The 25,833-nt window shown below is 39.5% G+C and overlaps 2 protein-coding genes across 14 annotated transcripts in view; one reads left to right on the top strand and one right to left on the bottom strand.

Moving 5' to 3' along the window:
* The window catches only part of CEP63 (centrosomal protein 63), an 80,151-nt gene extending 63,208 nt beyond the window's left edge, over positions 1 to 16,943 (bottom strand). For 2 of the 8 annotated variants that reach the window (XM_061167634.1, XM_061167635.1), the window contains exons 1-4: positions 16,355 to 16,616; positions 13,551 to 13,588; positions 6,422 to 6,490; positions 5,323 to 5,500 (exon numbers count right to left, since the gene is read on the bottom strand). In XM_061167634.1, the coding sequence (XP_061023617.1) occupies positions 5,323 to 5,500; positions 6,422 to 6,490; positions 13,551 to 13,588; positions 16,355 to 16,603 (534 nt within the window). In that variant the 5' untranslated portion in view covers positions 16,604 to 16,616. The other 6 variants (XM_061167630.1, XM_061167636.1, XM_061167633.1 and 3 more) reach the window with 6 other exon arrangements.
* Positions 16,881 to 22,781, top strand: ANAPC13 (anaphase promoting complex subunit 13). Of its 6 annotated transcripts, none has more exons than XM_061167644.1 (3): positions 16,881 to 16,904; positions 18,187 to 18,317; positions 22,375 to 22,781. In XM_061167644.1, exons 2-3 carry the CDS (start codon positions 18,219 to 18,221, stop codon positions 22,498 to 22,500), a joined length of 225 nt encoding a protein of 74 aa, XP_061023627.1. In that variant the 5' UTR covers positions 16,881 to 16,904; positions 18,187 to 18,218; the 3' UTR covers positions 22,501 to 22,781. The 6 variants fall into 6 exon arrangements, with proteins under 6 accessions (XP_061023627.1, XP_061023622.1, XP_061023626.1 ...); XM_061167639.1 differs by lacking the exon at positions 16,881 to 16,904 and adding an exon at positions 17,067 to 17,212; XM_061167643.1 differs by lacking the exon at positions 16,881 to 16,904 and adding an exon at positions 17,071 to 17,169.
* The last annotated feature ends 3,052 nt before the right edge of the window (positions 22,782 to 25,833 follow it).

The following is a 25,833-nucleotide window of genomic DNA, read 5'->3' as shown; positions in this document are numbered from 1 at the left end:
AAGGTTAAATGAAAAAACTATGATTACAATAATTAGCTAAAAATGCACAAGATAAAAATATATAAAATATGACATTAAAACATACATGAGAGTAAATGTTGAGTTTCAGAATGGGATCAAACTTCAGATGTAATCAACTTAAAATAGACTGTTACAAATATAAGTTGTTAAATGTAAGTCTCATGGTAACCACAAAGCAAAAACCTACAATAAATAAACAAAGAGAAAGAGAAACGGATATAAGAATGCCACTAAAGAAAGTCATCAAACCACAGAGGAAGAGAGCAAAGGAAAGGAACAGAGAAAAACTACAAAAGCTGCTAGAAGACAATTAACACAATGGCAATAAGCACATACTTATCAATAATTACTTTACCTGTAAATGGACTAAATTATCCAACCAAAAGCCACAGAAAGGCTGAAGAAATAAAAAGCAACACACTCCTATATATGCTGCCTACAAGACATAACTTTAGATATAAGGACACACTGAAAGCAAAGGGGTGGAAAAAGAGTCCACGCAAATGAAAACCAGAAAAGAAAGACGGATCAGCTATACTTATATTAGAAACAAACAAAAAACAAACCTCTAAAACATACTTTTTAATAAGAGACAAAGAAGGGCATTACATAAAGGGGTCAATCCAATGAGAGGATATAACATTTGTAAATATTTATGTATCCAAAATAGGAGCACCTAAATACGTCTCACAATTATTAACAGACCTAAATGGAGACATAGGCAGCAATACAATAATAATAGGGGACTCTCATATCCCACTTACATCAATGAAAAAATCATCCAGACAGAAAATCAGTAAGGAGATATCAGCCTTAAACAACATATTATACTATATGGACTTAACAGATATTTATAGAACATTCCATCCAAAAACAACAGAATACACATTCTTCTCAAGTATATATCGAACATCTTTAATAGATAGATAAATCATATGTTAGGCCAGAGACCAAGTCTTAATAAATTTAAGAATATTTAAATCGCATCAAGCATCTTTTCCAATCACAATGGCATGAAATGAGAAATTACATGACGAAAAGTGGAAAATATACAACTAATAATTAATAAAATATACAACTAAATAATCTCCACAGACTAAACAACAAGCTACTGAATAGCCAATGGGCCAAAGAAGAAATCAAAAGAGAAATCAAAAACACCTTAAGAAAAACAAAAATGTAAACATTAACATGCTAAAATTTATGAAATACAGTAAAAACAGTTCTGTGAGGGAAGTTTACAGTGATAAATACCTACTTCAAGAAGCAAGAAAAGTCTCACACACAATCTAACTTCACTTTAATGAACTAGAAAAAGAAAATACAAAGCCCAGAGTTAGTAGAAGAGAGGAAATAAAGATTCAGCTCAGTTCAGTCACTCAGTTGTGTCCGACTCTTTGCAACCCCATGGACTGCAGCACACCAGGCCTCCATGTCCATCACCAATTCCAGAAGTTTACTCAAATTCATGTCCACTGAGTCAGTGATGCAACCATCTCATCCTCTGTCATCCTTTAGAGCAGAAATAAATGAAATAGAGACTAAAAAGACAACAAAGATCAGTGAAACTAAGAGCTAGTTTTTAGAAGGCAAATAAAATTGACAAAACCTTAGCTAGACTAAGAAAAATAGAAAGGACTCAAATAAGTCAGAAATTAAAGAGAAGATATTACAAGTGATACCACAGAAATACAAAGGATCATACAGACTACTATGAACAATCATATGCCAACAAATTAGACAAACCAGAAGAAATGGATAAACTCCTACAAACATATAGGCTCAAAGACTAAATGACGATGAAACAGAAAGTCTGAACAGACCAATCACTAGCAAGCAGATTGAATCAGTAATCAAAAACTCAACAAACAAAAGTCCAGGACCAAATGGCTTCACTGGTGAATTCTATGAAACAATCAAAGAAGAATCAATATCAATCTTCTTCAAGCTCTTCCAAAAAATATGAGAAAGATCATTTCAAAACACAATTTATGAGGGCAGTATTACCCTGTACCAAAACCAGACAAGAGTACTACCAAAAAAAAAAAATTTTTTTTTACAGACTAATATCCCCAATGAACATAGATGCAAAAATTCTCAACAAAATATTCAGTAATACGTTAAAAAGATCACATGTCATTATCAAGTGAAATTTATTTCAGAGACACAGGAATGATCCAACATCTGTAAATCAGTCAATGTGATACACTATATAACAAAATGAAGACAAAAATGCTATGATCATCTCAATAGATGCATAAAAAACATTTGACAAAACTCAAATACACTCATTTATGATAAAAATCTCAAATCTCTCAACAAAGCAGGTATGGAGGAAACATACCTTAACATAATTAATGGCACACATGACAAGCATACAGCTAATATCATACTCAATGTTGAAAATCTCAAAGCTTTTCCTCTAAGATCAGGTATAATACAAGGATGTTCACTTCACCACTTTTATTCAACACAGTATTGGAAGTTGTAGCCAGAATAGTTAGGCAAGAAAAAGAAATAAAAGGCATTCAAATTGGAAAGGAAGAAGCAATACTGTCACTGTTTGCAGATGACATGAAAATAGCTAGGAAACCGTAGAGTCCATCACAAACTAATAGAACTAATAAATGATTTCAATAATACTACAGGATACAAAATCAAGTAAAAAATCTATTGTGTTTAATAACAAGCTATCAAAAAGAGAAATTGAAGAAAATAATCCCATTTACAACTGCATAAAAATAGTAAAATACCTAGGAGTAAATTTAACCAACAAGGTGAGATATGTGGATACTGAAAACTACAAAACATTAGCAAAAGAAATTGAAAAAGACACAAATAAATGGAAAGATGAAAGACTAAAAGGATCGCTATTGTTAAAATGGCAATATTATCCAAAGCAATCTACAACTTCAGTGCAGTAGATATCAAAATTCTAATGGCATTTCTCACATAAAACAAACAAACAAAAAAATCCTAAAATTTGTATGGACCTGAACAGTCAAAGCAATCTTGAGAAAGAACAAAGCTGGAGGCACCATGCTCCCTAACTTCCAAGCATATTATAAGACTATTATTACATGCAAACAGTAAAGTTTTATTGGCATAAAAAAAAGGCAACCTACTGAATGGGAGAAAATACCTGCACATTAGTAACTGACAGAGGGTTGATACCCAAAACATACAATGAATTTACACAATTCAAAGGCAAAAAAACACAAATCATCCAATGAAAAAATGGGCAAAAGATCCAAATAGACATTTTTCCAAAGGAGATATATATAGATAACTAACAGGGACATGAAAAGATGGTCAACATCACTAATCATCAGGGAAATGCAAATCAAAACCACAAAGAGAGAGCAACTCAAATCTTGCAGAATGGCAAGTATAAAAAAGACAACAAATAACAAGTGTCGGCAAGGATGCAGACAAAAGGGAAACCTTGTGCACTTTTTGTAAACACTTAAGTCAGTGCAACCATTATGGAAAATAATACAGAGAATTCTCAAAAAATTAAAAATAGAACTACCATACAATCTAGTAATTTCACTTCTGAGTACTTATCTGAAGAAAATAAAAAAACACTAATTCAAAAAGATACATGCATCCTCGTGTTCACTGTAGAATTATAATACAAAGATGAGGAAACAACCTCAGTATTTACTAATGACTGAATGGATAAAGAAATCATGGGATATGTGTATATATAAAGAATATTATTCAGCCATAAAAAACAAAAGTTGCCACTTGCCACAGCATGAGTGGACATTGAGAGCATTACACTAAATGAAGTAATTCAGACAAAGAAAGACAGATACTCAAATGCTGTCTGATCTCTTACACGTAGAATCTATAAAAACAAACAAAAAATAAGCTCATAGATAAAGAAAACACATTGGTGGCTACAAAAGGCAAAGCTTGGATCAGAGGGTGGAAGAAATGAGTGATCAGTGTTTTGTTTTAATAAATTGATTTTAAAAAAAATGTAAATGTTTTCTTCAACAAATATATAAGAAACATTAGGTTGGTGCAAAAGTAATTGCGGTTTTGCATTGTTGAACTTTGCCATTTGATATTGGAATGCATTCTTAAATGTGATTGTTATACATCATTTTAATGCACATTTCTCACTTTATATTTCTTTGCTAATGACTTATTACTTACTGTTTATTTTATATTTATTTTAGTCTATGGAAAAGATGTTAGACAAAAAGCAAATTTGAACAACTTTCTTACTCGAGTTCCAAATGGGTTGGAAAGCCGTGGAGACAATTAACATCAACAACACATTTGGTCCAGTAATTGCTAATGTACTTACAATGCAGTGGCGGTTCAAGAAGTTTTGCAAAGATAAGAACTTTAAAGATGAGGAGCACAGTGACCAGCAAAAAGAAGCTGACAACGACCAACTGAGAGGATCGTCAAAGCTGATCCTCTTACAACTAGATGAGAAGTTGCCAAAGAACTTAATGTTGACCATTCTACAGTCATTTGGCATTTGAAGCAAATTGGAAAGGTGAAGAAGTTTGGTAAGTGGGTACCTCGTGAGCTGACCACAAATCAAAAAAATCGCAACAACAATGAACTATTTCTTGATCTGATTGTGACATGCAACAAAAAGTGGATTTCACACGACAACCAGAGGCAACCAGTTGAGTGACTGGACCACAAAGAAGCCCCAAAGCACTTTCCAAGGCCACACACACCAAAAAAAAGGGTCATGGTCACTGTTTGTTGGTCTGTGGCCCATCTGATCCACTACAGCTTTCTGAATCCTGGCAAAACCATTTCATCTACAAGTATGCTCTGCAAATTGATGAGATGCACCAAAAACTGCCACATCTGCAGCTGACACTGGTCAACAGAAAAGCCCCAATTTTTCTCCACAACAATGCCCCACCACACGTCACACAACCAACACTTCAAAAGTTGAATGAGTTGGGCTACAAAGTCTTGTCTCATCTGCGATATTCAGCTAACCTCTCGCCAACTACCACTTTCTCAAGCATCTTGACAACTTTTTTCAGGGAAAATGCTTTCACAACTAGCAGGAGGCAGAAAATGCTTTCCAAGAATTCATGGAATCCCAAGGCATGGATTTTTATGCTATAGGAATAAACTTATTTCTTACTGGCAAAAATAATGATTATAATGGTTCCCATTTTGATTAATAAAGATGTGTTTGAGCCCAGTTATAATGATTTAAAATTCATGGTCTGAAACCACAATTACATTTGCACCAACCTAATAAAAGGCAAAGTGAAAATATCAATAAGAGCAGCAAATCGTCTGCATTACCTCTTTGTGTTTCAAATCCAACTGACTCCTGAGAGCCTTAAGTTCCCGTTCACGGATGTCCAAGCAAGTTTCTAGAGCGTGTGTCTGTCCTTCCCATTCAGATTTTTTATGAGCTACCATTATGTCAATCTGTTTCATGAGCTCCTGCAGTTCTGCTTCACAGGATGTCAAAAATCCCCTATAAATAAGAACAGACCCTTAAGAACACAGAACATATCTCCAAGTGGCTTTTCATCTTTCACATGTAAAAATAGAGCAAATGTAAACCTACCTAGGGTGGAACAATGTCAACAAATAATTAGAAGTAAAAAACATCTCTGAGCTTTTCCCTTTCAGGCATATAAGGTGATCACCTATTCCACAGAACAGTCTTCCTCCAGCAGCCAACCTAAAGCCTACATCATGTGGCCAAACACAGACTGATGTTGGAAGTCTGGTTTGGGAGTGAGACTTCCATAGCTAACAACTATCTCATCTTTAACATTTTAGGGAAGCTTTCTGAAGAATCCAAGCAAGCATATGTCATATTCTCAGCTAGCCAAGCAAATAAATAGCTTTGGAAACAAGTAGGAAAATGACAATACAACTTTAAGAACTGTCTTAAGAAATTCATCCTTGAGCCAAATTTATTTCAACTACTTCTTTCCAACTCATTATTAGCAACTTACTACAATCTATCTTCCTGTCAACTTACTGATGTCCTTCCATATTTCAGGAGATGTCAGATGTTACAAAGGTAAAAACACAAGTGGACACAAATGTATTGGATTCAAAGAGGTTTCCAGGAATGGCCACAGAGAGATAACTACTAAGGCTTAAATACTTTAAAAAACAAGTCATTTGCTCTTAGTGTCAAAACAAAATCGTTTTGTTTTTTAAAGGTGAAAATTTAAAGTGGGTTGACAGAAAGTATCCAGCTTCACACTGCTGAGATGAGGGAAACACCCCAAGGAGAGATGCTGTCCACAAACATGACATGGATCAGCCTAGATTTTGTTCACATTTCTGCTTCTGTACCCAAAGCACAAAATGGTCAGAGGCGTAACTCAGACATGCTTTTTAAACTCAGTGAGAAACTTAGGGTCAAAAGCAAACTTACCCATCATGCCCCCGATTTTGTATTCCTTCCAACAAAGCCTCCATCGCCAAATCTCCTTTGTTTTGGCAACTGGGAAAGCAAAAAAGTCAGTCAGGAGAAAACTCATTTTTTATGTTGTAACATTCCAACTTACAAACTTAAGAATGTGAATGAAAGCATACAAATTAACAATGATAAAATGCAACACTCCTTAGGATAACTGTAGAAGAGTCAAGGAATAGCTCTTCAAGAAATGGTAGAACCAAACACACTTCAAAATAACTTAAAATAATCTGCACTGCCATTGACACTTCCACGCATGACTAAAATCAAATACCTTATTGTGGCATCGCTACTTTCTCACCTAAGAGTAGGTCTGGGTGGAAGTGGGATGCTAGCAGGAGAGGGACACAGACACTAACAAAACAAGAGGTCAGAGGAAAAGTGAGCTCTTTTTAAAGAGATAGTGTTAAAAGGTTAAATGCTCTGTGCTTCAACTTATTGGTCCATCATGGGAGCTCCTATTCAACTCTAGATGACAGGCGTATGAAGCTCCTAGAACAGCTTCCATCCCCTAAGAGGCGGCTACTGACCTCCTTCCTCTGCACTTCATTGTTCTTAGTCCTTAACAGGTCATTTCACTGGAGTTACATCACACTAGTGAGTGAGGTGAAGTCGCGCAGTCGTGTGGGACTCTTTATGACCCAAGGACTGCAGCCTCCCAATCTCCTCCTTCCATGGCATTTTCCAGGCAAGAATACTGGAGTGGATTGCCATTTCCTTCTCCATACATCACACTGGAAATGTCTTTTTTCACACCCTTTTCCCTTACTATTCCACCCTCAAGGGCAGAAAACCAGTTTTATTTATAACCCACAGCTCCAGGGCCTAGTGTGGCATTTCAACCTGATCTGCACTGAATACTTTTGGCTGGCTTATCTCAATTCCCCTCCCTTTTTCACCTAGCCTCCTATACAAACTGGTCTATAGCTGGAGAACTGCAGAGAAGAATCTAGCAGAGAAAGAAAGGAAGGGAGACAGAACAGACTATCACAGAAAGAGAAAGACACACCATAAAGAAAGGCAGATGAGACGAGAAAGACCGCCCTTAAATTTGGATATGCCAATGAACAGTAACTGCTGTAGGTTTCTCACTTTTCACAAAACTTTAGAATGTTCATGTGTCAAACCACTACTCATTCCTGAAGAACTGCTTTTTTCCTTGAACATTCAGAGGCTCAACTCTGAAATGTCTTCAAATTATATTGCTCTAAGAGGACTCCTCTACTCAATAAAGAAATCAGTGTTGTACTAACCACTAGATACACAGTATTGAAACTGAAATAGCCCCTTTCAAGGAATTAATAGTCTAGTATGGGAAGGAAAAAAATTAACTAAAATGTTTCCCTAAAGTGAAAAATACAGTGATAGAGGCATGCATAGGATGTCCTGCAGACACAGAAGAATAAGAAGACTGGAAAATACAACCACTGCATGTTATCTGCACCTATTTCTAAAGTTACTATCAGAAGTATTAAATAACTATTCATGCATAAATATGGCAGAGAGGATTTCTTTCTAGTCGGTTTATCATTTGTATTATACCAAAATTAGACAAAATAAAAAGTTAAAGGTTTTCATGTTCTATTTCACTGTCTTTCAAACAATGATACAGTCAATTACAACAAGACAAAGATTCTGCTTTGCTCCACTTCAGGGAACTGAATGGCAGGACACAGTTCAGACAGTACTATGTAGATGAAGATCCAGGATAGAGTCTTACTCTGCAACTAACTAGCTTTGTGTCTTTGAACTTCAGTATCTTTCTTATAAAGGGGTATGACCTATATAGTTTCCAAAATTTCTTCCAGTTTTTAAAGGGATTCTAATGGTCAAACCGGAGAAGGCAATGGCACCCCACTCCAGTACTCTTGCCTGGAAAATCCCATGGACAGAGGAGCCTGGTAGGCTGCAGTCCATGGGGTCGCCAAGAGTTGGACACGACTGAACAACTTCACTTTCACTTTTCACTTTCATGCATTGGAGAAGGAAATGGCAACCCACTCCAGTATTCTTGCCTGGAGAATCCCAGGGATAAGGGAGCCTGGTGGGCTGCCATCTATGGGGTCACACAGAGTCGGACATGACTGAAGTGACTTAGCAGCAGCAGCAATGGTCAAATACATATATACTGTATATATATATATATCTTGATATATATATATATCTTGACAACCCTATGTGGATATTTAGATTTAGTAACATAATACACAATATATTTTCTGGATGACATTATTTAGTAATTAGCAATATTTATTTTGTTGTTGTTCAGTCACTAAGTCGTGTCTGACACCATGGACTATAGCACACCAAGCTCCTCTGTCCTCCACTAGCTTCAGGAGTTACTCAAATTCATGTCCAGTGAGAAGCTAAAAGTCACTGAATGCTCAACTGTTCTGCCTTGTCTATATTGTCTAATTCAATCTTCATAACAATCATAAAAGATACATACTATCATTTTCAGGAAACTGAGGCTTGAAAGGTTAACTTGACTATGGCAAACTACAAACCTCAGTCCCAGGACTCAAACCTAGGCAGTGTGACTCCTAAGCTCCAGCCAATATGTGATCTTTATATATTTTACAGTATTCCAGATCTTAAAATACATCATCATATCTTCTTCTGATTTAATCTTCCTGATATAAACAAAATGAAACCATTTTGAAAAGTCTGGACACAGGAAGAAACACAAACTGAACTATGACACCAGAACATTACAGCATACTGACACATGTATATGGAATTTAGAAAGGTGATAACGATAACCCTATATGCAAAACAGAAAAAGAGACACAGAAATACAGAACAGACTTTTGAACTTTGTGGGAGAATGTGAGGGTGGGATATTTCAAAAGAACAGCATGTATACTATCTATGGTGAAACAGATCACCAGCCCAGGTGGGATGCACGAGACAAGTGCTCCGGCCTGGTGCACTGGGAAGACCCAGAGGAATCGGGTGGAGAGGGAGGTGGGGGGGGGGGGGGGGATCGGGATTGGGAATACATGTAAATCCATGGCTGATTCATATCAATGTATGACAAAACCCACTGGAAAAAAATAATAATAATAATAAAAATAAATTAAAAAAAAAAAAAAAGAACTATGACACCACCACCATGGACACCAGAGGGCAGTAGCACAATCATGAAAATAGCCCATTTCAGAAATTAAAATCATGGTCTAAGTCTAAGACAATGAGATCTGTTTTAAACAAAAGGTGGGGGTGATGTAGGGAAAATAAGTAACATTTGCTATAGAAAATAATCTAATATATAATTTTTTTTAAAAAATACTTTCACTATCTTCTTGAGGAGCTAACAAACACCATCCCTTCTCCTTCCTGAGGATCAGGTAAATGGCAAGAACTCAGATTTTCTATGGACTTTTCTGAGTTTCTCGCAGCTATATCACGAACTCATTTCCTAAACAATCTGACCCTCATTCAGCTGCATGCAGTACATTACTTTGTTTTCCTTTTTGGCCTGTTCCATGCAATAATTATGTAAAGTTTATTCTTTGTCCAAAATAAATACAATTTTAAGTATTACATTGGTGCAAAAGTAATTATGGTTTTGCATTATCGAACTTTGCCATTTGATGTTGGAATACATTTTTATATAAATGTGGTTATGTTATACATTTTAATGCACAGTTCTCACTTTATATTTTTTTGCTAATGACTTATTACTTGCTATTTATTTTATATTTATTTTAGACTAGGGAAATGATGCTAGACAAAAAGTAAATTTGAACAATTTTCTTGAGTTCAAAATGGGCCATAAAGTAGCAGAGACAACTCACATCAACAATGCATTTGGCCCAAGAACTGCTAATGAATATACAGTGCAAGGGTGGTTCAAGAAGTTTTGCAAAGGAGACGAGAGGCCTGAAAATGAGAAGTGTAGTGGCCAGCCATCAGAAGTTGACAACAATCAAGTGAAAGGATCACTGAAGCTGATCCTCTTACAACTACAGAAGTTGCTGAAGAACTCAACATCAATCATTCTACAGTCATTGGGCATTTGAAGCAAATTGGAAAGGTGAAAAAGCTCGGTAAGTGGGTGCCTCATGAGCTGACTGCAAATAAAAAAAAAAAATCTTCATTCTGAAGTGTCATCTTCCCTTATTGTACGCAACAATGAACCATTTCTCGATCAGACTGTGACGTGCGATGAAAAGTGGATGTTATAGGATAACTGGCAACCACCACCTCAGTGGTTGTACTGAAAAGAAGCTGCAAAGCACTTCCCAAAGCCAAACTTGCACCAAAAACAGGTCATGATCACTGTTTGGTGGTCCTCTGCCTGTCTGAGCCACTACAGCTTTCTGAATCCCAGTGAAACCATTATATCTGAGAAGAATGCTCAGCAAATTGATGAGATGCACCAAAAACTGCAATGCCTGCAGCTGGCACTAGTCAACAGAAAGGGCCCAATTCTTCTCCATGACAACTCCTGACCACATGCCGCACAACCAACACTTCAAAAGTTGAACTAATTGGGCTACAAAGTTTTGCCTTATCTGCCATATTCACCTGACTCAACCAACTACCACATCTTCAAGCATCTTGACAACTTTTTGCAGGGAAAATGCTTCCACAACCAGCGTGGTGGCAGAAAATGCTGTCCATGAGTTCATGGAACCCCAAGGCATGAATTTTTATGCTACAGGAGTAAACAAACTTATTTGTTGTTGGCAAAAATATGTTGACTGTAATGGTTCCTATTTTGACTGGGCTTCCCAGGTGGCACTAGTGGTAAAGAAACTGTCTGCCAGTGGAGGAGACACAAGAGACAAAGGTTCAATCCTAGGGTGGGGAAGATCCCCTAGGGTGGTTCAATCCTAGGGGCAATACACTCCAAAGGACTGCAGAACCCCAAGGACAGAGGAGCATGGCAGGCTACAGTCCACGGGGTTGCAAAGAGTCAAACATGACTGAGCAACTTAACATGCTATTTTGATTAATAAAGATGCACTTGAGCCTAGTTATAATGATTTAAAATTCACAGTCTGAAACTGCAATTATATATGCACCAACCTAATAATTAGTTTGATAATGTTACTCCTTGCCATTAACATAAAATGTTAAAGTAGTTAAATGGAAACTTTGTAGCTCTATAAATTGGTATAGGACAAGCTTAGTCATTTCAGCATTTAGACCAAGACATCAACAAACAAAAGTTATAATTAAAAATCTCCATTGGAATGAAGATTGCTTTAAATCAGTGAAACCTAGAATAAGGTGTTTAAAGGAAATACAGGCTTTTTCATCAAGTCTGGAAAGCTGGGAAAACATACTTTAAATCGTAAGAGAAAAAGAATCCAAAGAGGGTATCTAATAATGGGCAAACCTTTGAAATTCATTAATATATTGGAATTTAAGAGCTAGAAAGGACCAGAAGGCCTCCCATTTAGCTTCTTCAGTTTATAGATCAGGAAAAATATCCATAGGTATGTGTCTGAGATCAAATTATTCACAAAATGGGACATAGAAAGAAAATAAATCTAGTTGGAATTATGAATTAATCCTAAGAGAAAGAATGTCTATTCATCAAGTTTCATTTTAAAGGAGGATTACAATGCTTTGTCGCTTACCTGCCTTGGTGTTACTGTGATTACAAAGATCTATGGCTGTGTCAGATAGACTATGACTGAAAAACTGTACCTGCTCCAATAAATAATCAGTATCATTTACAAATGCCCAGAAGGATTCCTACTTAAACTTAAGGAAGAAAATTATCAGACAAAAGATCAAAGAAACCTTCCAAAATAAAAACGAAATTTTAAAACACAGTCTAAATTATGACTCCAAATTCAGAAAGAATAAGGGCAAAGACTAAGAAATCTTTAGTAGATAAAAATACAATTTTACATGACAAAAATGCTGTAAGCAAAGCTGAAAGATAAATGACAACAATATTTAAAGTTTTATCACAAGGGGTTAATTATCCAAACGCATAAAGAGCTTCTAAAAACTGAAGGGAAAAAAGAAATCTATAGAAAAATGGGCAGAAGATATGAACAAAGAGTTCACAGAAAGAGAAACCAAATGACCTTAAACATATGAAAAGATGCTCAACCCTGTTCACAGTAAGAGAAATATAAACTACATGTTATGCATAATTGTCAAAATACATTAAGCATATAAAATTATATGTAGATATATAATATATAGTGCATTTGTTCTTATGCAAGGATAAGCCCCAACTGGTAAATGTGATACCTATAAGAAAGGGAAATAGTCAGGGTGGAGAAAACAGGAAGCTAAACTTCTCAGGATGGACCTTAATGGGTACTTGTTTTATAGGCACTATGCCAATGTTTTACTAATAATGAAACAAATCCAAATGAAGGGGGAAAAAAAAAAGCAGTATGAAAATTACTGGAAATGAAATAACTATCAACTAGATACCAAGTTGGCAGCCTTACCATGTAACAGATTGCTTCATATGCTTTGAAAACACAACTTTACTGTACATATTTCAAGTGGGGTAGGTACTAAGGACAAAAAGTACTACAAAGAAATCCTAAACACCATTTAGGAAACAGTTAACAGTAAATTTGGTATCCTTAATTTGAAAGAATTACATACAGGAAAAAATTAACTGTTAATAAGCAAAAGAGAAAAAGATATAAAAATATAAAATCAAGTGTTTTAAAAAAGCTATGAAATTAAATTGGCAATATCAATGTGAATTCTGTATGTTTCTTGTTTTAAAAATGTACCTATTTCCTAACTTTGGCTACTGTAAATCCTAAAACCAATGACCAACCTAGTAGCAAGAGCACCTCTAGCACCCAGATTTGTCTCTCAAATCACCTCAAGGAACCAGGGCTTCTTGGTGGCCAGAAATGTATAAGTGAGCCAGAAACATGTTTTAAAAGAAAATAAGGAAACTCTCAAAGACTACCACTACTCATATCAAAGTAGACAGGAGCCAACTTAAACAGGCTGCCACTTGCCAACAACTTGAGTATGCAAAAAAAAAAAAAAGATTGCAATAGGTTGAGACAGTTTAAATAAATTCAAATCTATAAGTTCATGATGATTTGAAAAAAAAAAAAAAAAAGAAAATCCTCATGGTTACCTTTGAAGGTTGCTAGGCCACCAACTCATTACTGTGCTCTGAAAATAGAGGGAAACAATTAAGCATTTTTCTTGCTTTTCCTGTACAAACTGTATTTCAAATAGCTGGTGGGGTAATCAAACAGGGGTGAGTTAAAAAGTTCTTCATAAAAAATTTCCAGCTAATAAATACTAAGGAATGATGGAATTAGAAAATCACTATATTGCAGCCCCTAATGCAATAATGGATATAAGCAATTTAAATCCATGAAAGGATCTCACCATTAAGTGAATGGTTCATGGATAATTTCATGATGAATGGATGGGGCTGACAATACCTGAACCCACACTGCTCAATCTTAACATTAAGAAAGAGAAAAACTCAGAAGTAACTTGCCTCACTGAAGTATTTTGCACCAACAATGAAATCTTCCTCTGCCTGCTCCCCCAAAAAAGTCAAGGTTGAATCTGATCAAGCTTCTAGATGAGTGCTGATCAACAGAATTTTATGCAATTATGAAGACACTTTATATATGCAGCATTTGAAGAGTAGCTACTTGGCATTTGTGACTATTAGACACTTGAAATGTGGCCAATGCAACAAGAAAAGTGAAATTTTTAGTTTTATTTAATTTTAATTCATGTAAATAGCCACAGGTGGCTGACACCAACTATATGGACTGTGCAAGTCTAGATCTCACTGCCAGTTTATTCCCTTTAAAGGAAATAAAGGGAATAGGCGTACAAGTTAAAAGATGGCATCTGGATGCAATCAACTAAACCTAGAATGTTAAGGGAAAAAAGGGAGGCAATAAAATTGTAACATTAAAAATGATTGAGGGACTTCCCTGGCGGTCCAGTGGTTAAGACTCTGCCTTCTAGTGCAGGGGGTTGCTGGTTCCATCCCTGGTAGGGGAGATAAACTGCCACATGCCAAGTGGCCAAAAAACCAAAACAAAACAGAAGCAATATTGTAACAAATCCAATAAAAGACTTTAAAAATGATCTTCATCAAAACAAAGCAAAAAAATCCTAACAAAAACAGAAAAAGACTGAAAAAGTGTATCAACTCAATGCCACACATGGATCTCTATGGGATTTTAATCCCAACAAGCTGATTTTAAAACACATATATGGGACAGGTGGGAAAATCTGAACCCAGACTGAATACTGACAATGTTGTTCAGTAGCTAAGTCATGTCCATCTCTTTCCAACCCCATGGACTACAGCACGCTAGGCTTCCCTATCCTTCACCATCTCCCGGAGTTTGCTCAAACTTACGTCCAATGAGTCAATGATGCCATTCAACCATCTCATACTCTTCTATTGCCCCCTTCTCTTCCCGCCCTCAATCTCTCCCAGCATCAGGGTCTATAGGATTTTTACTAATTTTCATAGATGTGATGACAAAACTGTGGTTTTGTAAAGCTGAAAACACAATCTGAGTTCTTGAAGAAAAAAATTTAAAGTAACACAGAAACCAAAAATTCAATTCCTGAAACCCAGGTCAGTGTTGGTTTTAGCTGAATTTCAAATCAAGCTGACATACATTTAAAAGTAGGAAGCTCTAATAAAGTTGACTACTGATGCTGTTACCATCCAATACCACTACTACCTTAATTGAGAATGTGAAGGCCAAGCAAAGTTGTTCTACCTTTTAACGGGCGACAAGTGGCATCAATACAGTTAATACATACAACAACTACACTAACTGTTAAAACTTGAATCTACATCCATTTTAAAGAGTAGTGTAACTGAATGTTTATAAATATTTAGCCCATTTTAATTTCAGTCGTTCTTACTATACTGATCACTAATGATATAGTCAAAAGGCAAGAAGCTCAAGATAAAAACCTAATGATACTACATTTCAAATAAGAAAATATATACCCTAAAGGATATAATAATAATAATAATAAAGGATAATAAATTATAAATAAATAAATATATACCCTAATATATAATATATACCCTATATACCCTATAATAAATAATATATACCCTAAAGGATATAATAATAATAATAAAGGATATAATAAATAATAAAGGATAATAAATTATATCATTAAGCTACAGCTATGATCAGTATAGAAATATTTGAAGGTAACGTGTAGTTAATGATCTTTATGGTTTCCTCTTCGTATCTAGAAAATAGTTAAATGCAAGCATGTGGGGAACTGTAAAACTACAGGGCACAAATCCTACAGTACTGTTTTATTAAAGGGATAAAAAAAAAATGTTAAGACTGGTTTAAGGAACCGTTCGTAAGGCTTAAGGAAAACTACTCTGCGCAACACGTGCACTCTAACTAGTCGCTGTAAATGAACACGAGTCGCTGACAGCAAGCTCACTTTTACTCTGATGTTGTAAAAACTACATTATGAGCCTAGCTTTACTGCTTTCAAATATGTTCATGATTATAGTGTTCTATGGACCCATCCCTTTTGTTCTCTCACTTTATTATTTATTTCGCATCCCTGATTTCTATGGAGCAATCAGTAAGTTCAGGGTTCCCCAAACTCAGTCCTTCATGATTTCTGCCACATTACCGTACCTCTGGAACTAACATTAAGGTTTTTAAACCAATTACTTTCAAAAACTTGCTAAATTTCCCACCCATAAATGAACCGCTATCATCGGCCGTCAGTAACCTAAGTCCAACAAGCCTAGGAAGCTAACCGAGGCAGCCCAAGGCGGGAGGGCTGGGCCGGGGTAACTCCCCAGAAGTGGCAGACTGGCTCGCTGCCGACTCCGCTGGGAGAAGGGGAGCAGCTCTCCCACCCCGCCGCCCTCCCATGGCCGGCCTCACGGGAAGGGCTGACCACCTGGCTAGCCCGGACTGCGCGCCGTGGGAGGCCATATCTGGCTTCGCGGGTCTGCGAAGCGTTCGCGGCGAGGAGGAGGGGCGGGGCGCCGGGGCGGAGCCGGGCTGGCGGAGGCGAGCCTGGAGGCCAGCGGACGGCTGAGGAAGTCGGCCCCCGGCCATTCGGCCGCTCAGTCCGCGGCCCCACTGCAGCCAGGGCTGGTTCCGGTTCCGGACACGGGCACCCGTCGCCTGTTGGACTTTCACACATGCGGTTACAGGCCTGCCACGAGCGCGCCCCCGAGTCTTCCCGCCGTTACCTCCGGACGGGGGCGCGCACGCGCGTCACCGCCAACCTGACGTCCAGTCACGGTCGGAACGTTCGTTCCGCCTACTGCTCCCTCACTTTTGATTGAAGCAACGTCCTCCTTGACTCCCCCTCCGCCCGGCCAAATGGGCTCACCGACATCCGGGGATCGGAGAGCAGGGCGCGTCGGTCACATGGCCGCTGGGGGCGTGGTCCTGGCCGCGCTGGGCCGGTGCCGGTAAAGGTTTCCCGCGCCCTGGCTTAGGTAGTGTAGGGGAGGAGCACGTTCGGTTTTCTGCCGATCCTATCGGCCGAGGTTGTTGTCCTCACCTCATCCTCATAACTACCTCCCTTACCGCACGTCGGGAGGGTAGAAAGGGACTTAGACGGCGGTCCTGGACTTCCCCCGCTTCCGCATTTGGTATAGCCCGCCTCCGGCCGGAAGCCGAGGCTTTGGGGCGGGATCCCATGCCTGTATGGACGGTGGTGGCCCGAGAGGGTCATCTTTAGCGAGGGGAAAGGCATTCCAGGTTTGCTCTTTTAACTACAAGTTTACGGAGCTCTAAAACAGAGGTGAATAAAACTGCCCCTGTCCCGGAGAAACGCACGCACCGCTTGTCTGGGAAGACCCTGTAACGGGCAATGTAACAAGCTTCTGATGGGGCCCATTCACTGCGCGCAGGGAAATATGGAACCTGCGGAGGGGCGGATACCGCGTTCTTCTTAGAGCTTAGAGAAAGCTTCCTGCAGGAGGCAACCTGAGAGCTAAGTTGTTTAGAGTAACTGGGGGTTAGCTGAGGAAAAAAGAAAGAAGACAGCATTCCAAGCTTTGGGACAGTCACGTGTGTAAAAAAGATTTTTGTTCAGGAAAGTGGTAACGGTTCATTATGGGGACTGGCAAGTGCCTGGGACTGTGGCAGTGGCCTGGTCATTGCCCGCCTTGTACTTTCCAGGCTTCCAGCCCCTGAAGAGTGAAGGCACTTTAACGCCTAACTCTGGACAAGAGATGTTGGCCCCGATGAGCTGACACCCAACTTTGAGTTTGGAAGGAAAAGTAGGTGTTCGTGATGGGGCAAAGAGACCTTTTTAGGTGCAAAGGCTGGAAAGTGTGACAAGTTAGATGTATTCTAAAGAAGAATAGGTGAAAAACGATTTGAGGCCAAATTGGGGGAGAACATGCTGAATCATTAATAAGAAATTTACGCACAGCAATTGGAAACAATAATGCTTGAACGATCAGTTACAAAGCCAACTTAACTTGCCCAGTGAATCATAAAAACAAGGAACCATTCAAGGGCAGAATGCATGCTGACGCTGAGTGATCCAAGAAAACTACCAAAAGATGGAATCTATGTGTGACTAGGAAGATCAGCTGGGAGGTACTGTGATGTTATAAAGAAACTGTAATCTAATCCAGGTGAGATGAGTCTTTCCACTGGATGATCCTATGCCAAAACATCCACACTAGAAAGCCTAGAGAACCCTAGTGCTGGATTACATCATCTTTTCATTCTTCATGTTTAAGAAATAACCTCTTTGGTTTACAGGTCCCATCCGACAAGATCAAAGCTGCAAGAGAATGGACAGTGAGGTACAGAGAGATGGAAGGATCTTGGATTTGATTGACGATGCTTGGCGAGAAGACAAGCTGCCTTATGAGGATGTTGCAATACCACTGGTAGGTGGTAATGTGTGCTGAGGGTGATGAGTTAGAGGTCTGATCTGGTAGACCCTAGTAGCTGTAGGTTATCAATGGACAAATAAACTAAAGTCAAAGAAATCAAAACTATGGAGTCCTCTGACTCTAGAAACCTCTGGAGAGCATTTAGCTCAACTTTGTATTTGAAGAGAAATGTGATTCAGATTGCTGAGGTCTGCTGATTCAGACCAGCTCAATTAGAGGTCATATGAGAACTGGAACTGAGGTCCCCTGAGCTATGTTCTGTCCAGCACACCAAAGGTAGTAAAGAATTTAATGCACGCCATGAGAAGGAACAAGAAGCAGTGGTATATGCACTTAATTTCTCTAACTGTGGCCTGTCATTTTTAGAAACTCACAGTTTTGGAACACATACCTAGTCGAAGTTCCCTGGAAAATATTCAGAAGAGACCTGACTTTTCTTCTTTTACATTTAGATCATCAGGCTCTTTTCTTCTCTAACCTCTGGAAAATTTTCCTGCAGGGAGTTTGTTAAGCCTCACGTTGTAAGATCTAAACATTTTGCTTGAATAAATGCTTACTAAAAATTCTGTTTATGTCATAGAGGCCTAACAAGAAGAACAAGGACTGTTTTTCTTTAGAGCCTGCCAAGAGTTGTTGATTAAATAGAGCTTACAAGCAGGTGGTCTGCTGCTGCCATATATGTTTTCATTTAAGAAGAAGAGGTAATGTGTTCAAGGAATAATACACATAACAGATAATAAATGACAGCTTAGTTCAAGTTTAGAAAAATAATCAACAGAGCATAATAAGAATTATAGCTCCGCTTTGATTGAATACCTGTTTTGTGCCATGGACTGAGGTTGAAACCTGACGTATTTTGTCTATATCCTTAAAAGAACCTTCGGGGGTGATGATGATGTCCCCACTGTATAGGAAGAAAATAGGATCAAAGAGGAGATCTTGCCCAAAGGTTGCTAGCTAATAAGCTCTACTTCACACTGAGGTCTGTGAGGTTCCAGATCCTGCCCTGTGGACTTTTGCTGGTTCTTTCATTCCGCAAGCAATTCTTTCGAAGCCTATTGTGTGCCTTAAGACTAGGTAAACATTAGGACGTTTTCTGCCCCTCTGAGTCTAGAAAGGCAACATATATCAAAAAATAATTGTAATAGTAAGTGTTCTGAGTGGAGGTCATGAATGGCTATGTAGTCTAAAAAGTGATTGCTTGCCTGGTGGGCATTTGAAGGGGCTTCAGGAGGAAAATCACATTTAAGCTGGTCGTAGGGGAGGAACAGAGGGTTAGTGAGAGTGGACAAGCAGTGGGAACAGACGTGCAAAAGTTTCGAATGGCTTTGGGAGATGGTAAGGTATTCAGTGTGGATGGAGAATATAACTGTCGTAAGTAAGAAGAAAAGTTGGTCTTGGACCTTATTTTGAGAGGAGCATTTGATACCAAGCTTACCCCTCATCCTGAGGAGTGAGGATCCTCAAAGTAGAGATCTGCTATGTTCAAAAATACTAGAAAGTCAGTTCAGCAGCATTATTAAAGAATGTCTGGCAAGGAGAAAGGAGCCAGTGACAGAGCAGAAAGGCCAGTTAGGAAGCTAATGCAGTGTCTAAACAAAGGAGGAGGGCCTAAACAAAGGCAAGAAAGTGCAGAGGAATTGCTCAATTCTGGACATGCTAACAGCAGGATTTGAGAACCATTTGTGTGAATGGGGTTGAGGGAGAGGGAAATTTCTATGCTGACTTCCAAGCTATAGCCTGGCTGTGTCTTTTTCCCAGGGCTTGTGATCCTAGGCAATGTTTGTGTCAGTTAGGTTTTGCTGCTGCCTAACAAATATCCCCAAAATATAGTGGCTTAAAACAATAGCTATTTAATGTCATGAATCTTCTTGTCTTTGCCAGCGTGGTTGATCCCTGATGGACTTGGTGGTAGTTTGCAGTGGGCCAGCAAACTGGCTGGGGCTAAGTAATTCTGGAGGCTCTGACATGTCTCACAGTTAGCAGGCTGTCAGCTGGAATGATGAACTAACTAGGCCACAGTCTCATTATCCAGCAAATTAGCCCAGACTTCACATAGTCATTTTCAGATTCTAAGAGCAGGGTGAGAGGAAACTGCAAGGCTTCCTGGAGCCTAGACCCAGAAGTCACATGACCAACCCCAACAGAGGGCTGGGGAAATAAACTCTGACTTTTCATAGGAGTAGCTGCAAAGAATTGTGGCCATTTTTTGATACTTTGTTTTCCAGGCACATAGGCAATTTTATATGTTGGCATTTGTTGCAAGAGACAATAGTGACCAAATTAAAGACATGCTTATTTTAGAATGAGATGAAATTAAATAATTGATTAACTAAGGACTTGTTTATGCTTTGTCATCTATAAATAGTTATTGAAACCAAATTTTCTCTTTGAGTGCATTATTGCTTTACAGTAAATGATAGTTCTTTTCAATTTGTACAAGTATGTTTGAATCTGAGTTTTACCTTTGTAGAGCAAAATGTATGTGATTCAGATATACTTGTACATCTTACAATTAAATCATTTTATTCATATTGAATGTCATTTTGAAGGAAAAAGTTATTATATTCATATACTGCAAGTTGGAGTCCAGTGGAAAATCCTAAGTCTGGATATTGAGTAACAGTTTGCTCCCCTTAAAAATAAGTCTAAATTAAGATAAATGAAAAGAAATATATTGGTATCAGAGAATTCTAGTACTAAGAAGAGTTCTGATAGTAACAAATTTAAATACAAGGAACCTATCAAAAAATTCTCACCACCCCACAAAAATCTGGTGAACTATGAGAGGTGATGGACGTGTTACCTAGCCCTATTGCAATAATCATTTCACAATATATACGTGTATCAAATCATCATGTTGTACACCTTAAACTTACACCATGTTATATGTAAATTAAATCTCAGTAAACCTGGAAATACATAAGGACACTGCCCCAGATTCTACACTAAGTGTGGCCCATGGCTTATCATTTTCAGACAATTGTGGGTAAAATTTTGGACTGCAAGGAGATCCAACCAGTCCATCCTGAAGGAGATCAGTCCTGGGTGTTCATTGGAAGGACTGATGCTGAAGCTGAAACTCCAGTACTTTGGCCACCTCATGCAAAGAGTTGACTCATTGGAAAAGACCCTGATGCTGGGAGGGATTTGGGGGCAGGAGGAGAAGGGGACGACAGAGGATGAGATGGCTGGATGGCATCACCGACTCGATGGGCATGAGTTTGAGTAAACTCCGGGGGTTTGTGATGGACAGGGAGGCCTGGCGTGCTGCGATTCATGGGGTGGCAAAGAGTCAGACACGACTGAGCGACTGAACTGAACTCAACTGGGTTACTTTCTGTTGCCCTGCTCCACCACTAGAGGGAAATCTCTTCTATTGTGTTACGTTTCTGTGCTCCCCACTTACCTCCATTATATAACAGAGGCACGTTGGATACAGGATTGTTTTGAATACCTTTCTCCTGCTTAAAGAATATGCCAGCAGAGGTGGCATTCTATAAAGCAGCCTCCCCCTCCACCCCTTCCAAAAGATTGAGTACTGGCTCTTTTCATTGTTCCTAACCACTAGTGAGGATGGCAAGTAGTCCATGCACTGGACACCCCATGCACTGCTGGGCACCTGACCTGCGTTACCTCATTTAGCCCTCACAGCAGTTCTGTGAGGCGATGACTACTTTTTTCTCTCATTGCTGAAAAGGAATCAGAGCCTCCGAAGGTCTTGCCGGGGTAACCCAGGAAATGGTGGAGTCATGAGCTAGGATCCCAGTGGCTCCAGGAATCCTGTGTCTTTAGCCTTCTGCCACAGTACCTCCAATACAGGCCTCAGAGTCATGATGCCGTCGTTCTGACTGGAGACGGATGGGGCACATTTGATCAAGACTTGTGGTTTTTCCTCACTTTTTTTTGATTTTAGCTCTCTCTGTAGGATATATTTCTATACTACCTGTTTCAGGAACTCACGGGTTTTAACTCTAAGTATTCTTGAGTTTTAAGGGGTTTGTTAATGCAAAGTAAGCCATCGTTCTGAATGTCCTTCGTACCTTTTCAGAATGAGCTCCCTGAACCTGAACAGGACAACGGAGGCACCACAGAGTCTGTTAAAGAACAAGAGATGAAGTGGACGGACTTGGCCTTACAATACCTCCATGAGAATGTTCCCCCCGTAGGAAACTGACACCTGGCTCCTTGTTCATCGACAGCTTTTTTTTTTTAAATACAGATACAAAACATTTTCTTTCCGTCTCCTAACTTAAATCTTTTAGTGATAGATCAGTGCTCAAAAATATACAACTAATTTTGTGGCAGCAAAATGCAATGTGAAAATACTCAAATCAGGTTGAGAAGTTGATTGCAGTTTCTTAGGGATGTAGAACATCTGGCCCTTTGAACCTAAAGTTCTTCGTTGACTAGCTTGTGTTTGAACACGGTTCATTAAACATTTGCCTTTAATTCTGATTTTGCTTTACTGTCAGAGTTCATCATTTCCCAACTACTTATATGTGTCCTGTGACACAGGTGATTGAGGCTATGAGAGGGAAAGGTGAAGAAGGATGAAATCAGACATGAGAATGAACTCATATCCCCCCATTCTGAGAATCATCTGAGTGGGTATGTGTGGAGTCTGTAGATGTGGATACATAGCCTGGTCACTGACTACTGGGATTCCTAAAATTCCCCATGAAATTTTCAAAACTTCAGATAAATTTACAAATTAAAACCCATCTTGACAATTAACTTCTCTCCCTACAACTTTCTCTGGTGCCTCAGGAATGGTGAGATGGACCACTGGTTTTATCCAGTAACAGGATTCTTTATTTTCTCAAAGCCCTTTAAGGTATAACTGAAGCGCCGTGGAGTCAGTATTTCATTACACATTTGAGTAAGAACTTGTATTTTGAATGGCACATTGATGGACATTTATTTCCCAGAATTATTTGCCTCTGTTATGTGGGATCACTCTTGTTCTCTCCCCAGATTGTAAACTCTGGGGGGAGAGGCCCTGGTTTTAACATCTGTACCCCTCATTGTAAAACTGGAAACACTGAATAATTGAAATCTCTCTTCTCATCGTTTTTAACTGGGTCATTTTATTTACACACCTTTTAGAAATAAGAAGTATACCACAAAACAAATGAGCTGATTTTAGGGTTTCAATCAGAAACATGGTTGTAACAACTCACCTGTCATCCAGACACACCCAGGCTGATGGGGTCCCTGGGTATCAGTGACTTGCCTAGAAGTCATTCATCTCAGAATAAAGGCCTGAACTCACCAGTCCTGCAATAACCAAAGACAGCTCAGTAGAAAAATTAACGATGTTCAGAAAAAACATACCAAGAGAAAACAAACTTTTTCAAAAATTACCTAAAATTCCACAGTTCTTCCACATTCTAGTTAACTGAGGGCTTTACTACAACTTTACTTGTGGTATATAAAACCCAAGACACTGACATCTGGAAATCCAGCCTTGCTTGTGGGCCCAGCCTTTCCCAGGAGTACTGGTAGACCAGTCTCATAGTATGAGACTTGTGAAATAGACAGTTGTTGGTTTATCTGCTTGATTGTGACCCTCATCTGAGAACTGTTCCCACAACACATTTGTGACCCGTGATAGGGTGGCAGAACAGTAGCTCATTGTATGAGGAATTAGGTGACCAATTCTGGGCCAAATTGTCAACTGCAGCTTTAGAACCTGCCCACCTAGGCCTGGCTGGATGATGGGCACAAGAGATGCTAGGCTGCCCTCGTAGGGTGCCTCCCTAACCACAGGTGCTGAAATACCCAAGGAGGAAGGTGTCTGCAGAGGGAGGCTGAAGGGCTGTGTCCAGGCAGCTGTCCTGTGGTTCCTGTGCCTCGGCTGCTAGAGCTTTCCAGTTCAGCGCATGCCTACTGCTCTCTGTGGGAGGCGCCTCACTAAGTACTGGTAATGGCAGTGAACAGGTAAGTGTGGCTTCTGCCTTCATTTAGTGAGGGAACAGTATTAAACCAATAGGCATACGAATCTATGATTTTAAATTGTGGCAGATAAAATAAATAAATAAATTGTGACAGATACTAGGAAGAAAAAGGATGTCCCTTAGGTTCCTAGAAGCAAAATCAGAAGTGGTTTCTTCTGCAAGGAGTTTATTGGGATTAAGCTCCCTGGAGAAGCCTGTGAGGGAAGCAGGGTAGGGTGGGGGAAAACCTGAGCAAAGAAGGGCTTCAGCTGGAGTCTGGCCTCTGCCTCATTCCTGGGAGCCACAGAGCGTGATGTCATGAGAGTCTCCCCACCTTGAGGCAGAGTCCTAGGCCTTTGTGCCCAGTATCTGGTGGTCAGTCATCTGCTCTGCCCTCTTGGGCCTCCCTGGCGCTCAGATGGTAAAGAATCCGCCTACAATGCAGGAGACCCAGGTTCAATCCCTGGGTACGGAAGATCCCTTGGAAAAGGGAATGGCAACCCACTCCAGTATTCTTGCCTGGAGAATTCCATGGACAGAGGAGCCTGTCAGGCTGCAGTCCATGGGGTCACAAAGAGTTGGACATGACTGAGGGACTAACCAAGGAGGGCATAACCAGCCATTGCTAGGGGACAGGACTCTCCGAAGACTAGTGTAGCTCTTGGCAGTCAACAGCGAGGGAGTGGGTGCCCAGACAGTCCAGGCACAGGGGATTTGGGCCCCAACAGTGACAGTTGCAGGGTATAGAAAGTAGAGAGTATGACTGGGGACCTGATTTAGATTAGATGATCACAGTGAAACCCTTTTGGTAAGTAGCTCTTATAGCACATATTTTGTTTCTGAATTTTTCCCATTCTCCCGTGAAGTGGCCAGGTCCTTATTGCTTCCTGTTCACAGCAGAGAATACATGCTCAAAACCAACCCTAATTTTTGTTTGAGGAGCAGGGAAGGGATGGAGAGGAGGAGCCTCTTAGGAGCAGTGGAAGTCTGTGCCCCAGTGGCTGGTGGTACACAGTGAGATGGTGATCTTCAGAGGCTTGAGGTTTTGGGGTCCCCCAAAGGAAATCTGAAGTCAACCTGAGCCTCCCAGCCTGAGCAAAGACCCCTAAGCACTGGAACCACCTCCTTCAAGGCCCCTCAGAGCTGGCCCTGAGGATAGCAGCAGGCATGCAGATGGACTGGAGATCCTCGCCCATTTTCGAGCATCCTAAATGCTTGTGAGACCCTCAAAGAGGAAAGGATGCTTCAGTGACCAGGGATCTAATTTCTGCTGCAGCACAGCAGAATGGAGTCAAAAATACTTAATTTGCTCTGAAAAAATTAGAAAACATGGTATTTCTTGTACCTTTCTTGAGTTTGTGAGCCAACACCTGACGGATGGGTAGGAGTAGCCAGGGGAAGAATTGGAGGGTGAGGGTTGATGGCCGAGAGCAAACTGCATAAAGCCCAGAGGTGAAACTGGCATCACAAGCAAGGTGGGCGGGGAGGCAGGAGAAGGTGGGGGAAGGCCTGATCAGATTTTATTTTATTTTTTTTAACATAGATCACTCTGGGTAAGTTGGTAAGAACAG

This window comes from Dama dama, chromosome 19 (assembly GCF_033118175.1).
Source record: "Dama dama isolate Ldn47 chromosome 19, ASM3311817v1, whole genome shotgun sequence".
In the NCBI taxonomy this organism is placed as follows: Eukaryota; Metazoa; Chordata; class Mammalia; order Artiodactyla; family Cervidae; genus Dama; species Dama dama.
Note: the sequence above shows the minus strand (reverse complement) of the source record. Positions and strands in the feature narration are given on the sequence as shown.

Excerpts from the sequence above, each read along its gene's own strand:
- ANAPC13 (XM_061167644.1), top strand. The coding sequence starts at position 18,219 with ATGGACAGTGAGGTACAGAGAGATGGAAGGATCTTGGATTTGATTGAC. Across the intron at positions 18,318-22,374 it reads AGGATGTTGCAATACCACTG|AATGAGCTCCCTGAACCTGA; the intron begins GTAGGTGGTAAT and ends GTACCTTTTCAG.